At 39.7% G+C, this 17,406-nt stretch overlaps 1 protein-coding gene across 1 annotated transcript; it reads left to right on the plus strand.

Moving 5' to 3' along the window:
* The first annotated feature begins 9,246 nt into the window (after positions 1 to 9,246).
* Positions 9,247 to 16,706, plus strand: lhx5 (LIM homeobox 5). The gene is made up of 5 exons (XM_052032305.1): positions 9,247 to 9,416; positions 11,226 to 11,449; positions 12,232 to 12,509; positions 13,222 to 13,387; positions 16,101 to 16,706. Exons 1-5 carry the CDS (start codon positions 9,247 to 9,249, stop codon positions 16,484 to 16,486), a joined length of 1,224 nt encoding a protein of 407 aa, XP_051888265.1. The 3' UTR covers positions 16,487 to 16,706.
* Positions 16,707 to 17,406: the final 700 nt, after the last annotated feature.

Consider the following 17,406-nt stretch of genomic DNA (forward strand, 5'->3'; position numbering starts at 1 on the left):
ACTGGGGTTGTTTAGGCTAGCTGCTGCATTAATACTGTTTTCGTGTTGATCTAATGATTTTTCAGCTTTCTGATAGTGATTGGCTAAATCAAGTCATAGTCTGGTGTAATCAGGTGATCCGAAGTAATAATAATCCCAGATCCAGACGCTCGGATTCGATTCGCCGATAATGGAGCAGGTCCGCAGTGTCGGGGTTTACTTCGTCCAGAGGATGAAAAGAAGACGTGAGGGGCTCTTCCTGCGGCCGTTTCGCTCAGCATCCGCAACGCTGGGTCCTGGTTCGAACTGAAAATGCCATCTCTTTACTGTGCTCTTAATTAAAGAGTAAAACGTACATGACGACCCGTCTGCGTTTCCTGCTGAGCTTGCAAATACTTTAATCATTTCGAAATATGTTGGAAAAGGAGCCGGTTTCCTAAGTCGTGTGTTGAAACGTCTAACAAAACGCCTTAAATCTATTCTCACAAAACGTTGGCGGGCAATTAGAGGATATTTTAGATTAGAAAAAATATAGGCGTTTCGGGGAAATGTATCTTTGATTTCTTTCGAATGTGCGGGATGTTAGCTCTAGTTCGATTTTCATTACTTTCAACAGCACCCCCCCCCCCCACCCACCACCCCGCTTTCGTAAGTAATGGGATGGAGATGGGGTGGTGTTGAAATTGGTTGGGGGAAGGGTTGGGGGAGAACCTTTGCCAGGATTATGCCAGTGTTGCTCCTGACCAGACATTAGAAAGTGCCATAGGAGGTACAGTCTGCCTCACACACCAATGTTCTTACCATCTCAGATGTACCTGGTCAACATCCACATATATCCCCACTACCTTCCCTCTTTCCCACAAAAACTTCCCCAAACTCGCCCCCACTCCACCCCCACCAACCACCAATAATAACAACTCTTCCAGAAAAAAAATACTCTAGAAAGTAGAAATGGCAAATGTAGATCTCACCAATTCACTTGGTTAAACTTTTCATTAAAAGAAATATCTTGGTCGTGTGAAGATTCATAAACAGGGAATCTCTTTGAAATATGCTAGCTACAAATTATTTTTAAGTACAAAATTTATCACTAGATTTTTTCATAACAAGTATCAATCTGTGTTAATCCAATAGTTAAAATGTTTACCATTCTACTGAAGCAGCCCGCTGTTGTGAATAGCTGTCCCTGAGTCTGGTTCGAGGGACGAGGAGATTTGTTATGAAATGGGAAATACCAAGGTTAGGTGTGGTTGCAATATAATTCACACAACTGTTTTTTTTCGCAAAATGAAATCACATGTTTAATTCTAGATTTGTTAGAGAGATTTTGGTTAAAAGAGTCATTGTCGAAAAACAGTATTATTGCGAACCCGGAAATCTGAAATAAAATCAGAATTGGAAACACAATAGGTCAGGGAGTATCTGTGGGGGGAGGAAGGGACATTATCATTTCCCAATGGATGATCTTTAATTTTGATGTCCATTCTATCTTCCTTTCTCCGTGTTCCCATCATTATTTACTTTCATAATCACGATTATGTTTTAATTCAGGATTCTTTAACATCATCTATTTCCAAATCTTCTTTAAGCCTACAGTTGTGAGTGAAACGTGAAAGGCGCACCACACTTCTCTTTTAAAGAATAACGCCCCAAACTTATTGAACATTAATCCGCCAATTATCTTTAAAATATCCGTTAGTAAAGAGATTTCAGACAGCATAACACGATAGATACGGCATAAAATGCTAAATGTGTGCATAACCAAAGGTTTAGGATGAAAACAACACATACTTTTCCAGTTTGGAATAGTGCCATGTTTGCCAATATTAATTTGGATCCAACATTAAATACTTCGCAATCACCATGTCCTCTGATTCACACAATCATTTTCCTATTTCCATAACCTTTACATATTTGTCCAAATTTTATCAATGATGTTTAACGAAATCTCCTTCACCCATTTTGAGATATGTGTTGTCCACTCCATAAATATACTCAATATTCCACTGTTACATTTCCTGATGCCTCTGTAAACTACTTTCTGTTTATAAGGACACAGTGCCGTTCCCATTGGCCTTTTATGGTGTCTGGAATGAAGCAATTGACAAGTAATTATTGATCAGACAATAATGTACTTGTTCTGTGAACGATTTGCGAAGTAGACCCAACTTCTGATAGGTTGCTTTATACACTTCAGTGATTTCTACCTTAAGACTTAAATCATTACTATAAACCTCACTATGATAGTTAAACTAACCGACCACATATTGACACAAACTAACGAAGCATTATTGATAACAAACTTCCCGTGTCTTTGTACACTTTGGGATGGTCACTAAGTGGAACTGTAGGATAAAAGGATGCCATTTCCGGAGATTACATTGCAAACCCCGTGTTACGGGTAGCTAGTGACGCCAGGGAGTTGCACGAATTGTCTCCTATCCAGAGTTTTCAAAAAGTTCCGGTTATCCAATAAATAAAGCAATACGAGATCGGAGGACCTCAAAATATTATTTAACACCCTGCATTGAATATCCTATTCGTTAAGATCTGATCTTGAATGACAATTCCGTGCTAATGTGAAAAGCCGTTCGGTTCACTCTTGAGGTAATAACAATTCACCTCATGTAGACCCCAAAGAACAGCGTCTCTACTTTAGGCTCTTAAAAATGCATTTACATAATAAGTGACTTATTAAATCTTCATAAACATTCTCGCGGGAGTTCCTTCCATATATTGCAGTTAATGTTTAGTGTTCCCGAAACTAAAGAAGATATTTCGAATGATTGTGTTGTGTCGAGTTTAATAAATAATCTTCATATACCAGTTTAGGACAAAGCGACCTAGAGGTCTTTTTTTTTATTTCAGAAGGGCTTACAAGGACCGCCGTCCTCCAGGAATGAAGTCTCGATATATTTTTAATACAAGCGTATAGGTTTTACTATATGAATAATTATGCAAATATCGTAGCATTCAAATGTCCATCGCGTGTCCTTTGTTCCTGTATAATAAAAGTAAAGAAAAATGTTCCATGCATGTTAAACCAGATGGCATTTATATATCTCATCCTTATTCAACGGAAGACGATGACCTTTTCTTCTTTGGGAAACATTTGAAAGGTATAGTTCAATTGGCTGAAATCAATTAGGTGCATTTCCTTTCCTAACGGCTCGTTGTTTCGCTGTGAGATGATCTACAATCTGGGAAATATTTACTGCTATTCTCGTATTTGCCTGTATCACATTTCATTCCGCCTTCAACCGAATTCAAGGGAAAGGGACTATAAACAACGACAAGGAAACAAGTCCCATGAGTTACTACTGATATGTCCTTTTTCTCAAAGAAAATGTTTTCAATTTAAAACATTTACAATCTATTTTCAAATTTATGTAATTAATCGTAGGCCCAAATAACATTGTATGGACACAGCATTGTCATAAAAATTGCCGACGTGACAATATTTCAATCCTCATAACATACGTATAATTTCCCATTAATTTCACCTTTGTCGGGGAGTAGCCACGTATCTTTGAAATAAACGAAACATATTATTTTCCTCTGTTATTTCACAGTTATTGCTTAGAGCCGTGCTTGAGTTTTCCCGGTGTACGATGACTAGAGAGCATTTTCTCTGCTTTTCCACCTATTTGACAATTACGCCAGATAGTCAAGATGATTCTAAAACGCGAAAGTTGATGTTGGCTGTGTAAAGAAAGTTTGTCCCGATCAAATTCAAAGTCATTTACTTTTAGGTCACTGGCATAAAATCAGCAGGTATTCGCATTGTCGGACAGACAGAAGGATATCCCGTCGTCCATTCCAAACTCTTTTTAAACTTTTAACCAGAGATGTGTGAAAGGAAATCAATTATCAAAGCATATCTGCGGATCCGAGAAAGATATTGGCTCTTTAAAGGCGATGCATGTGTAAAAGCACAAACCTAGAGCTAAAACACAGCCTTAAAATACACTTCTAGGCCAGTTTCTGGCTGCAAATCAGAGGAGCTTTGAGGTGTCAAAACTTCTGATAGAACTCCACACATGTGTCAAGTGTGCAGCACCCATGAGTGTGTTGATGGTGAATTTATTCGACCGAAAGAATTACAATTACATTCGCTAATTGTTACCACATGAGCCAGCACACCATTTTCCTTGGAAATACGTGATTATAAAAACTAAAGTACATTGTTAAGATGCAACTGGGGAAAGCTTTCAAAATGGCATCGGAATTGATACAAAAATATTTTTTTTATCTCTTGTAATTGCTGGAAGCAAATTCTTCTGATACCATCTGAGTCTGTGCTGCTTGCCCGAGGCGAGCAGCTCCTGCACTTGACTTCGATCGCTCTAAGCTCTGAGCGGGTGCCAGCCAGTGTAGTGCGCTCCGGCGTTTTTCGACACCTTCTAAACAATAGTAAATGGGGCAGTAACAATGTATCACCTTCATTTACAGCAAATCCAAAATAACTGGTAAACACAAATCCATCAAGTTCTAACACCATTGGAAACATGCCTACATTTTATTTATTATCACGGCTATTCAAAGGCTTGCATACATCTTTTACCGTGCATAATTTCCCACAAATAAACTGAGCAGATAATGCACATGAAATACTTGTTTTCTTTATCACCTTATTTAGTTGCAGATAATTTACCACACCTTTTTCCCCATCAAAACGATCTTGCTTAAGATTCGCGCACATTACCTTACGGTGTTTTCCAGTCACATCATTAGGGAATACTGAAAAATCCTTTTCAGTTCTGCTCTGCAATATGACTGCACACGCTCACAGTGCCTCTGTTTTTCTTTCTCATGCTTTCTTAATGAGACAAGTAATTGATTGATTTTAATATACATGACTGATTGTTTCTCCCTTGTTTTGTGAGTGAAAAGATTTCTGGGTAAACCTGACGCTCCTACCGCAAAGTGGGACGAGCTAATTATATCTGACCACATAAAAATAAATAGTATATGTTTTCAAGGAGTCGGAGCTCTCCCAGAAGAATTGATCTGTTTACTATAAAATTGCTTAAGGGAATTGCATTTTTGAAGAGATTCTAGTGGTACGATAACAACGGTGCTGATATATATGATATGTAATATATAAATTTATGTATATAAATACAATCAATGTTAACAGATAAATTCTCAATAAACTTACGTTTATTGCGGAGGGAGTGTTTTCCCCCTCGGTGAGGGATTCAAATGTTGATTGTCCTCAGTTCTTGGATGAAGCAGTCGTGCAAGAGTACTATATGCAATTTCTCACGCTTCGCTGATATCAAAGCAGTGGTAATGAATGCTGAGAACTATTTAAATTTATCATTTGTAAAGCAGTCACTTATAAAAGCCTAGACGATTTACAAGGGCCATGCTGGGTTTGTTTAACTTTAAAATCGCACACACAGAGGAAAAATAACTGCTCCTAATCGCGTTGCGTGTACATTTAAAAAAATTAAATGTTTCTTTAAAATTAGAATTATGCACTTAATCACTATTTCGGCATAAATAAAAGCCTGCGCGTTTTGTTTTTGCAGATGCGTAGGTTCTTTTTTTCCATAGAATTATCCCTGATAATCTGTAAACGAGAGATATTATGACTTGTGTATATTGATTTATAATCACTTCCCCCACTCTGGTCTGATGATAAATTCAGCTGTTTCAAAAGTGGGGCTAGTGTCATTTTACCCCAAGGATAAATCACGTTTTGGTCTCATTATTCAAAACATTTACAACACATGATTTCGGGAAAATATAAAGCTTTCTATCGCTGTTGTAGAAAGTTATGCAACGGTTTAGCACGGGACACGGCATAAAGGTCTAACAAAACATAAATTATTTTTTCCATTAGAATTAAGGAGTAAGGAATGACAAGATATTAAATTGCTCATGGAGATGCGAAGAAGTGTCCTTGAGTTGCTCAGGCGCGCGTTTGTGGGATAATAACAGGGCGGCGAGGCAATGGTTTTAAAAATTAAAATCGTAATTTTAAAATGTATGATTGTGATCTTAGTTGTTTTTTTTCTGGAATGTTGGATGTATTTGATATATGCTATTAATTCTGTTAGCGGTTGTGTTCTTTTAAGACTCTGGTGGAGAGCCAGTTTACTCCTCAAATATACAAATAGTTAATACCGGAGTTTGTGGCATCACATCTGTGCTCCTTCATACAAGCGAAATAAAGGTCTTTCACAAACAGTACTGCCCGGCCAAGGAAAAAAAATGAATCTTTTCAAAAGCTTTACTGAGGAAAGCTCAAAAAAGATCTGAATCCCAGCCTCGTAAAATACATATATACGTAGCACTCAGAATTTGCAGCTAAACTAACCCTTTCAGACTTTTGTTCTTTTTTGAGACGTCACAGGAACGTGACCTCGGGTTCATTTCACTGCAGATTGGAAACGACTTGGGGTTCCATGTCAAAATAATCACTTCCCACCACACATGAATTAACAAGAATGAAAAGGGTAGGGTTTTTTGAACGATGTGAACGTAAGCATAAACGACTCCATGGCTATGTAATGTAGATGATTCCAGACTACTGTGCACTGCCGTTTTATTGTCTCTATTAAATAAATATTTATTCCAGTTTGAAAATTGCCTATCAGTTTTTTTTTCCTTTCAATCGCTGCCAGGAGTGCCGAGATTTTTTTTCAAAATACTGTTATGGTTATGATCTTATTAAGCGACATGTATCTGTTTGACACTGCCACTCCGTCAAATATGTAGACCAGTTAGAAACCACATTATTTAATTAATAGATAGATAGATAGATAGATAGATAGATAGATAGATAGATAGATAGATAGATAGATAGATAGATAGATAGATAGATAGATAGATAGATAGATAGAACTGTGTAATATGTACACTGCATATTATCCACTCATAATACATGCCACGGTCTGTGGTTTGTCCAATTCAGGTTAACGTTTTCACTGGACATTACGATCTCTGGGTACAGTCGGCTGATCCGGACAAATCAAGGAATTGCAACACACAGGGTTTGCTTAATGGGAACAACCCGTGCCAATTTGTACATCCGCGTTAATATTTAGTTTTCAATCGTAATTAAATAGTCTCATCCTTATTCGTTTGAACATGCAGTGTGGAGATCAGGAGATGGGGTCCGTATGCATCGCCTGGGATGTAAATTGCATGTGCTTAGTCGGTAATCAAGTGTAACATACTGCTACCAAAATCAATTCAACCAGCCATTGGTGAACACACCAAATATCTGTCCGCATTGAACAAAATTAAAATTGCTGCAACTATCGCAGTGATGAAATTATGTACATACTATTTATTACTGACCCCGATGAAACATTTTCATTATAGATCCTCAAGTTATACACCATCCGTTTTGTTCCCTTCTACCGTAACGTCGGAGAGCAAAAGGTAACGTAATGGGGACAAATGAAGCACCGTAGTGCAATCAAAAGTTCTAGTGTTCGGTAACAGTCTTAAATTTTGGATTTCAGAAGTTTTCTTTCTCTATCTCCCTCCCAGTCCAAGAGTCGGGTCACTTCAACGTACCGAAATTCTACGCAGCAAAGTGTAACAGATCAAGTTTCAGATGTCACATCAACAATCTAAATGCCTAAGCTGTTAATTACTTAACAACCCCACGGTGCCAATTTAAGCGTTGCCCTGGCTTTTTAATTTTAAATCGGTTCTTAAAATGATCGATTATTCCCTTTGAAGGAAGGTGCAAAGATGGGTAAAATATGTAATTGTGAGTAAATACAACATGTTTCGTTTGTTATCCTGCAAAGTTGATAAAGCCAAGACAGTAAATGAAATGACTAATTAAACAGCTTCATTCTGTTCCCATTAGCAGTTGCTTTGTCAGGCACTTGTCAGCCCACCCTTTTAACTGTGAACTTAAGTCTACAAAGTTAATCCATCCTGTATATCTTTCTAATTACCCTACAAGACAACATGTAAGAGGTTCTGTATCAAGATCGTTGCTCTCTCCAAAAATGTACCATATATTATCGTCCGTCACCGCGTCCAACAAGCTCAAACGCAGGTCAATGAAGCGTGGATGTGCGATTTCCCGAAAAGATTTTAGTTATAAAAGAAATCCAAGCCTGATTTTTATGTTAGGATTGTTTTTTTTATTTAACTTGTAACAGAACGAACATGATATATGAGAATAATAACCACCTATGCGCTTCTTGAACGTGCTTGATAGAAATTCTTAATGACGTTTGGAAACAATCAAAAGGCAATTTGCTTTTCAGAAAAGTTTTAAAAGGTCCTTACATGCGGGATTTTCTCCAAATGCACACATAAATTAGCAGCCTACGACATAGCACACTCCACTCGGTCGATTACTTCGCAATTTATAACGATTAGCACCAATCTGATAAAATTGCCTCTACAAAGAAACCGACGAAGAGATCCTTCCCCAAACTAGCAGCTGGACCTAACGTTAACTGTACTTAGTTCCGGAATTCTATAGAACACCCCACAAAAAGCATGGATTCTGTTGTTTAGTCCTATGCAAAGAGACCTTTATCTCTTAATTGGCTTTTATTTGGATACCTACTTTCTTAATCTGGTACTGGGGAGGATATATGCTATTTACAAAAGTGACCCGACCTGGAAGATATAACTTACCAAAAACAGCGTCCTTTACTTGGACAAAAGAAAATCTTCGTATCATAAGAAAGAAATATGAGGAAATTCTTACTTAAAATATTAGACACCGAGTAAACCTAACACCCACAATGGTAATGGGCTGTTTTCCTCTGTGTGGACACAATGTTGCATTCAATCTAGATATGCTATAAATTAAGCGTTTCTATGGTAGCATGTCTCTGATTGGGCGACATATCCTGTACGTGGCGGCAAACGTCACCAAATCTGAATAAGGATGCGCGAATTACAGCTTCGTACACAAAGATGATGGAGACAGCATGAGAGCGGAGAAAAGTCCCGTCCACCCCAGATAGGATGAATCTGAGTTGATTGCTGAATGTGTAAGGATAGCTTCAAGAAGCAAGATGAGCTGCTAGCGGGCGCATCTGAAAGTAAAAGAGGATTATTTTTTGCATTTTCGAGCCCCATCAAACTTCAGGGAGTAAACCAATCGAACCCCTCGCGTGCAGCTTCGTCAGAGGAAGGAAAGTAGCAGCTGCGAATCTGACAAGAGGAACTTGAACGGAGCAACTGGATTTTGAAGTGCAATCTGCAATCACTTGAAGTTACGGTTTTTTTTTCCAAAGGAAAAGCAAAATTGTGTCCCTGAAGCAAATCACGATGGTGCACTGTGCTGGTTGCGAGAGGCCTATTTTAGATAGGTTTCTCCTAAACGTGCTGGACAGAGCCTGGCACATCAAGTGCGTCCAGTGTTGTGAATGCAAGTGCAACTTGACTGAAAAATGCTTTTCCAGAGAAGGGAAGCTTTACTGTAAAAACGATTTCTTCAGGTGAGTTAAATGAACTTCCCTTCTCATTTTAAAACGACAAGGTTTTATCTTAAGACATCAGCCTGCGTAGTTTATGCCACAATATGAAACGCAGCGGACCGATGAATGTTGTTTGTCCATTGGATTGTTTCGTCTATTCGTCTACATACAGCACTTACGGAGCTAAGTTTAAATAACTCAAACATAATTAAATAGCAACAGTAAGTATAACAAGGCAATCACGTTTTGATTTTGATTCCAGCAGAGGCCTACAATAGGATTTAGAAAAGGCCCGTAACTTTAATGATGAATAGCTGTTGCACGAAACAGCCCAAATGGTTTTGATGTGGAAATGTAATACTGTAATTTACGATTTGCATAAACACCCACAACAATTATTTCCAACCTATCTCATAATTAGTATAACTAGCTCTAATTGTTTCCGGGTCTGGTCAGGTTTCCGCGCCCATTCTAATACACACATTCTATACGGAAGATGTTTAAACGGGGACTTCAAGTATATAGGAACTATTGTGTGACCGTTTCATTATCGAAGTGGTACATGATCTTCTCTCCTCCCCACCCCCTCCCCCATCCCGCCCCTCCCCAAAGTTTAAAAACTTCCAAAGGTTTGAGGAAGTATCAGCAAAAGAAAAACTGGCAGGAGTTGTGATTCAGACTCATAAGATATATTCTTATTTTCATCATGATGGAGATAACGACGCATTGTATTGTTTAAAACTGAATATAAACTGCAGGTGGCTGGAAATAGCACGTGGATGCAGGGCCTAACTTACGTGCATTTAAATGGGAAGAATGGGACCTTTCTCCTTCTGACTCGTTCTAAATACAAACTATTCAGCAATTTGACAATTCTTTTAAGGTGCCTAATGTAGCAATACTTAAACGTATTTAATGACTCTGTTAAGCTGCAGATGAACCAATTACACCCCGCGGATAAGACAAAGATGACTTATGATCTCTAATTCTTTTACTAAATCAACGTCATTGTCACCAAAATCGGTCTGCACGGCAGCTGTGGTATTGAGTCCACGGAAATAATTATGGGGATTGTGTCGGGCGATGCATGACTTTTGGTGGTCTAGACTTAGAGCAACTGAGTTTGGATGATGGTGGCCTCGCCCCCACCTCCTGTCCCAGAATCTTCCGCAATTTTCCGACCCAGAGCCAGTCACTTTAAAATAATAATTGTTTTCGAAGAATCTTAAACTCAACTCAAGCAACGTGGAAAATGTTAGAAAGTATTTTTTCATTCAATTTATATACAGTGAGTATATATGCAATGCATGCTTCTCCGTAGGTTACGGCGCTTTTATGAAATTTAATGTGTTCATCCCCAAGAGTAACATTTTTGCCTTGATTTTCCAACTTGTTTTTGTTATTACTTACTTCTGGATCTCTTCTCACTTATGGATTACTATAATTTTTCCACTCGAATTAATTATTCGTGATATTAACATATATTCAAAATTCAACTTTAGATTTTGCAATTTTCAATAATAAAAACAGAAAGATATTTCCATAGCAATCATTAACCAACGAAGTGCACGTGAATTTAATTTAAAAATAGATGCGAGCTTTCTTCAAGTCTCCTTGCAACTCTTACTACCACAAGTGGAATTAGCGCCCTGCGGAAGGTACTTTACTTGCTTCCCCGAAGCAAAGCTGTTTTGTCAGACTCAGAGAACTGTTTATAATTATAAGGTCCTCGTGACCGTCTTAATTGCACAATTTTCTCAATGAGATGGTAAAGGCTTATTTGATGATGGAGGTGGTATATATTTACATGGTACCTATTTCTGTTTACAGACGGTTTGGTACAAAATGTGCGGGATGTTATCAAGGTATTTCTCCCAGTGACCTCGTAAGAAAAGCAAGAAATAAAGTGTTTCACCTAAACTGCTTCACATGTATGGTTTGTAACAAACAACTGTCGACTGGAGAGGAACTATATATCATTGATGAAAACAAATTTGTGTGCAAAGAAGACTATTTGAGCACCAGCAGTTTAAAAGACACCAATTTAAATTCAGGTAAGGCCCGAAGACAGTGCGGGTGTTAAATAAAGCCTATTGTTAATGCCCGTGGAGGGCGGGAGTTGTTTTGTTGTTGTTGTTGTTGTTGTTGTTGTGTTCCGTGCTTATGGGATGTCGCCAATACAAAACGTCTTAAACTATTTCCCCCTTTGACTCCCTTCTCTATCCTATGCAATAAAAAACTTCGTACAATCTCTATCACTTCCTTGTCATTCCTTAAACTCCCCCATTCACTCTGACCACATCCCGCGCGTTTGATCTCTAGAAGTCCACTTGCAAGAAGATGTCGAGATAATTTATTACATTTAAATTAGCACTCGTCTGAATTTTCTCCCAGGATTTTAATCTATTTTTCTTGTGGTTTCAAGTCAAAATCAGAGCTCTGTATTTTACAAACTCGGCAAAATTTTAAGCAATGGCTGTTTTCGTGGATTTTGTTATCACTGTGTAGCTCCAACCGGATTATATCAAAATAAATAACAATAACAATCCATTAACATTGCATGATAGATTTAAAAGGTTTATAGCGTGAAAGTAGTAATTCAAAACTTTAAATACGTGTTTCGGGAAATCGTAGCAATACATGTTCTATTGGAGGTGCGTTTAAAATGTTGCTAATGATTTTAAATCTTGGTTTGGATTTTGTTTATGAGAAGTAATTTCCCTTCTCATAATATCTGGCGAGTATATTTAAGTGGTTGGTGCTGGGATAACGTCAATGATAGTTTTCACTGAATCTTTCTTCTGACAGGTTAATAAAAGGTGGTTATATCTTTCAGTATCTTCGTGTACAGATCGGAGTTTATCGCCTGATATCCAGGACCAGAATATAGACGATACAAAAGAAACGGACAATTCCACCTCGTCAGACAAAGAGACGCAGAATAATGAGAACGAGGAGCAAAGCACGGGCACCAAGCGGAGAGGACCACGGACCACCATTAAAGCCAAACAGTTAGAAACATTAAAAGCCGCCTTCGCCGCTACCCCGAAGCCTACACGACACATACGGGAGCAACTTGCTCAGGAAACGGGCCTCAACATGCGGGTTATTCAGGTATCATCACATCGTTGTTTATCGGCCGGATTTACTTTATCCACACACCGTGGCCATCACGCCCACTTACTTCTATTAGCTCGTGTTTTTTTTAAAAAAACTGCACTGGAGGCGAATATTTTACATTCTTATTTTAGTTGCACACACAAACATTTTCATTTACTTCTGTATTAAATTAAGATACAAATATTTCGAATGGACACTTAACACACAGGTGGTTTTCAAATATTCATGTTTAACGTTGATTACATGAAGAACGGTTTAGAGTGTACGGGCACGGCTGGGAGAGAGTAGGCACTATATGAACGCGTTGCTATTATTGTTCAATGCCCGGGCTACGTTCCCGTAATCCGCTTGGTGCTTTGTCCGTACCCATAACATTTACAGTTGGCGCTTCCTCAGATTCTTCCTAACCAAGTCAATTTCCTTTTAACATCAATCTATCCGGCATGCAGCATGATGCCATTACACTTCGATTATCAAATTATGAAGCTTTATTGTTTATGGAAAAACATTGAACTTTTCTAAGCATTCCGCATTAACGTTATTTTCTTTGCAAAACATATCGCGGAGAAGGGCATTGGTTTGATCAACAGAGATCATGCGATTTATTTGAACTGGGTTGCCCGATAATGCAATGTTCACGTGGGTAGGTGTGATTAAATGCATTTGCTATATTTCCATTAAAGAACGGGCCATTGTTTCTTGCCAGGTCTGGTTTCAGAACAGGAGATCTAAGGAGAGGAGGATGAAGCAGCTGAGTGCCCTGGGCGCGCGGCGGCACGCTTTCTTCCGAAGTCCCAGGCGCATGCGCCCTTTGGGAGGGCGGCTGGACGAATCGGAAATGATGGGGTCTGCTCCCTACAATTACTACGGAGGTACTTTCACAACGTTCAACTTCCAAGACAGAATGCCTGCTTTTTAACGACGCAGTTTTATTCTCCTGATACCAGAATGTTACTGTTTTCTCCCACTTCACCGAGACGCAAAATGTGCATCCCCTACTTTTTTTTTGTTTAGCAATCAGAACGTCAACATTAAACATGTTGGACAGGCCCTTTTGTAACCCGGCTGCAAAGGAGGGTCCTGTTATTTTATCAGACGGGACACGTTTCTGAATATAGGACCGCCTCCTTTCTCGAAATTATAATTCCTGTGCAACCGCGCCAATTTGCAAGAAAAAAGGCAAATTATGTTTTCCTGCAAAGTGTAATAGTTTCCAAGTCTTAAAAATAATCCACAGATCACTTTGGGGACAGGACAGCGCTGTGCGTTAGTCATGTTGCGTTGCGTGAGTCATCTGTTTGTGTCATGTCCAACTCCCTTCACCGGGAATTATTTTCGTGATCCCCGACAATAATCTAAAGGGTTCGCTGAAACGGTTAATGCGTTCATTTTGGCGAGCCGTCCGGCCCACTCTAGATGTAAGCCAAGTGTTCATTTGATAGCCGCCTCGTTTACGTCTTGTACCTTGGTAGGATCCGACCTAAGGTGCTCGGTTGCTATGACTTTCCCACTCGTTTTGTGGCATCTGCACGGGTATTGAGTGAATGATCGCAGCCTGTTGAGCTCTTTAATCCCCCCCTGTAAGAGATTCCGCTCCGGCGCTGGCCAAGTTGCGCCCGATAAAGCAATGCATTGTGATGAAGCTGTCTTTTTGAAGAGAAGCCTAACCCATTCAGCCTGCACTTTCTCTTGTGTTTCCGCGAACAAAGCTACAGCTGCAGTCTTTTGTCGGTTATTCACCCAGGATTTGTTCCAATTACCTCGAACTCTTCGAGCATATGGAGGGTCACTTGCAGAGCGCCACGACTCTGCTCTTTGCCGTTTGCTGCAGCCTTCTGCTTCCAGATTTAAAACAGCATCTTCACTAAATTAACGTTTCACAATTCTTGGCCAAGGGAATCTAGTCATTTTATTCTAAGTACGCCTTTCTTATATACTAAAGAAGTTCCCAAATCTGCCTGGCTCTATTAAATACGATGATATTAATATGAGTGCAGTTTTGACTGCGGTAGCGCAGTTAATGCAACAAGTTAACGTTGCTTTGTAATAGATATAATAGAAAGACCGTTCCAACTACACAGATCATCGCAATAATGTTTTATTGATACTTCCATAAATTACAATACCTTACTTGGAACAGACTATTATTTTCTATCAGTTCTGTTATAAATCCCATGCTATGTTGTGGAATATCAAAAAAAATTGTAGCCATAACAACAAAGAATCCGCGCCTTATAATTTGTCGATATGGCACTGGTGTCGTTGCTTTCAACAAGCCAGAGACTTTGGACTCTACATTATTGGGTACCTCAACTTTATGAATCAGAGTTTGATGTCAGTGGATGGAATCATATTCGTCACCTATTTCTTAATGGTGCAAATGTTAGGAATGCTTCAGGTAGGATGAAAACCTTATTGCAACATGCAATATCCACTTGGTATACATAAGGAATTGTATGTTTGGCTAGATTCAATTGGCATGAAAAGCATTGACCACTATGAAATACAAACACTGTTTTCCTCAGTTTGTTTATAAACTTTCAGCAAACTTGTCGAGTATCCAAAAAATCGCAGCTCTAAGAACAACAAATTGAACTAGCATCAACAGGTGTCAAATAGAAATTATGCATAATATGAATTTGGAATTTATCTTATCAGATTTTACACTTTCATGCACAAAAAGAGATTTTATAGATAAATGGACAGCGAGACCACATGAACTAATACGTTTACATTAGTCTAGGCATAATGTAATACGTTATATAACGAGGAAGTATTTCATTGGCCACTGAAGCTTAAATTGACATCTTCTGACGTTTACCAAAAATAGTCATTGTTCCTAAAATGATTCATACAAATGCAGCTTACGTTAATATTACAATGTTTGCTTTAGCAATCAGCCTTTCTAGCACAAGAACCAAAGTTTATTTTGTAATGAGGAAGCCAATCGACTTTTACTATGAGGTAATGAAGACTGGTTAAAGTGATAATTATAAGTAATGAGCAGGAAATCACAAATACTGTTTGTTCTGTGTAGAAATTTGAGGCAGAAAAGGAAGAACACAATTCTCACTTTATGATTAGAAAATGCAAAAGATACAAATGTTGTCTTTTCTCCCCCCGAAGGAATTCCAAAACACGTCATCCAGGAACTGTTTATAAGCTAAAGTTCACTTGGATGACCCTTGGATTTTGCATGGCGACCAAAACCGGAAAACTGAGGCCTGTTTCAAAGTGTTATTAAAGAAAAGTCAGCGTCATATTTTTGAGCTGCACTTGCAAGTTACAGCATGAACGCCACACTCCTGAGAGTGCAGACAGTGGGATTTAGTTGTCGGTTTGATGGATGAGGTGCAACAAAGCCCTCACTAGACAACTATGTCAAGCCACTGTAGTTTAATTGCGAGTAATATTTTGAGCAGAATTCAAATTACATTCTTCTGCATTATATTTTTGAATTAAAAGTTACAATAGTTGGTGGCGTGGTGAGAAAGACTCCCGAATATAAGCTACATCTGCATGTCCATGAAGTGAATTGGAATTTTATTGCAAAAGCTAAACTGCTCTCTTTTTCGTCTCACGCAGAGTATCAAGGAGACTACTATGGTCCAGCTGCAAATTATGACTTTTTCCCGCACGGTCCACCGTCCTCTCAAGCACATTCGCCGGCAGATTCCGGCTACATGCAGTCCTCAGGACCTGGAGCAACCTCACTCGGAGTACTCGAGCCTCCCCTTTCCGGCCACCACCCTCCCACTATCGGTGGCAGCGAAAACCAAAGGTACACGGACATGATTTCCCACCCTGACACCCCGAGCCCTGAGCCAGGTATGACCGGACCTCTGCACCCGATCCCGGGTGAAGTGTTCAGCGGAGGACCCAGCCCGCCTTTCTCAATGTCCAGTAACAGCGGCTACAGCGGGCCGCTATCACATCCGAGTCAGGAGATGAACGAGACTGCGGTGTGGTAACGCGGAGCAGCCCACAGTGGATCCATGCGGCTCGCCTCCCGGACCAGTGCGGAGACCCGCCCCACTCTGGCATTAGGTGACTGAACTTGCTGCTCTTTGGGACCATCCCACACACACACACACCCATCCCCTTCCCAACGTCCCCTCCCCTCTCCCTCCCCCACCCCTTTCCCACCCTCCCTCTCCCAAGCCCGCAGAGGCAGAGATGAAGTGACCGACTGCCAAGTCAGCGACACCATCTCACTGCAAGTGACCTCGAAGCAAAGAGGGGAGGAAGTTGGTGTTGCGCACGCGTACTCGGTGCCGCAGAGACGGCGGCACGTCCGACATGCGCAGTAAACTCTGGGAGAGAAGCGGCCTGCTGCCCACCGGAGCTGTCGCGGCGCCGCTCCGCAGTAAGTGGGGAGAAGGCACTGGGTATTAATAGTTACTGATTCTGTTGTTAATGTGAATAAAGGTCGTTTTAGTTTCCACCCGCCATCATCTGACAATCCATGTTTCCATGAGTCATAGGAAAAGAACCTGGCATCGATGATGACAATCACTTTTAGTGCTTTGGGTAGTTAGTTCCCATCCCACCACCCCAGACATTCCCGCGGGACATCTACTTAATTTCTTTAATTAACTGTAAAATTGTCACCATTGATGTTAAAAAAAGTAAAACTTGAATAAATATCCTTTTTTTTACAAAGAGTGAATAGAAACCTTTCTTTCGGGAGTGTTTCATTATGAACAATTGTAATGCAAAGTGTGCTGGGCTGATAAGATTTGTGATTAAATGTGTGCTCGTCCACAAAAGACAGTGCTCAACATAGCATGGAGCAACTGGGGTTCGTTGCTGCCGGCCAGAGCAGATCGTAGGGTTGCTAACTTGCTGTAGACGAGGTATGCCATGGGTATAAATTAAACACAAGTAGATT

The sequence above is a fragment of the Pristis pectinata genome, chromosome 17, assembly GCF_009764475.1.
Source record: "Pristis pectinata isolate sPriPec2 chromosome 17, sPriPec2.1.pri, whole genome shotgun sequence".
NCBI lineage: Eukaryota > Metazoa > Chordata > Chondrichthyes > Rhinopristiformes > Pristidae > Pristis > Pristis pectinata.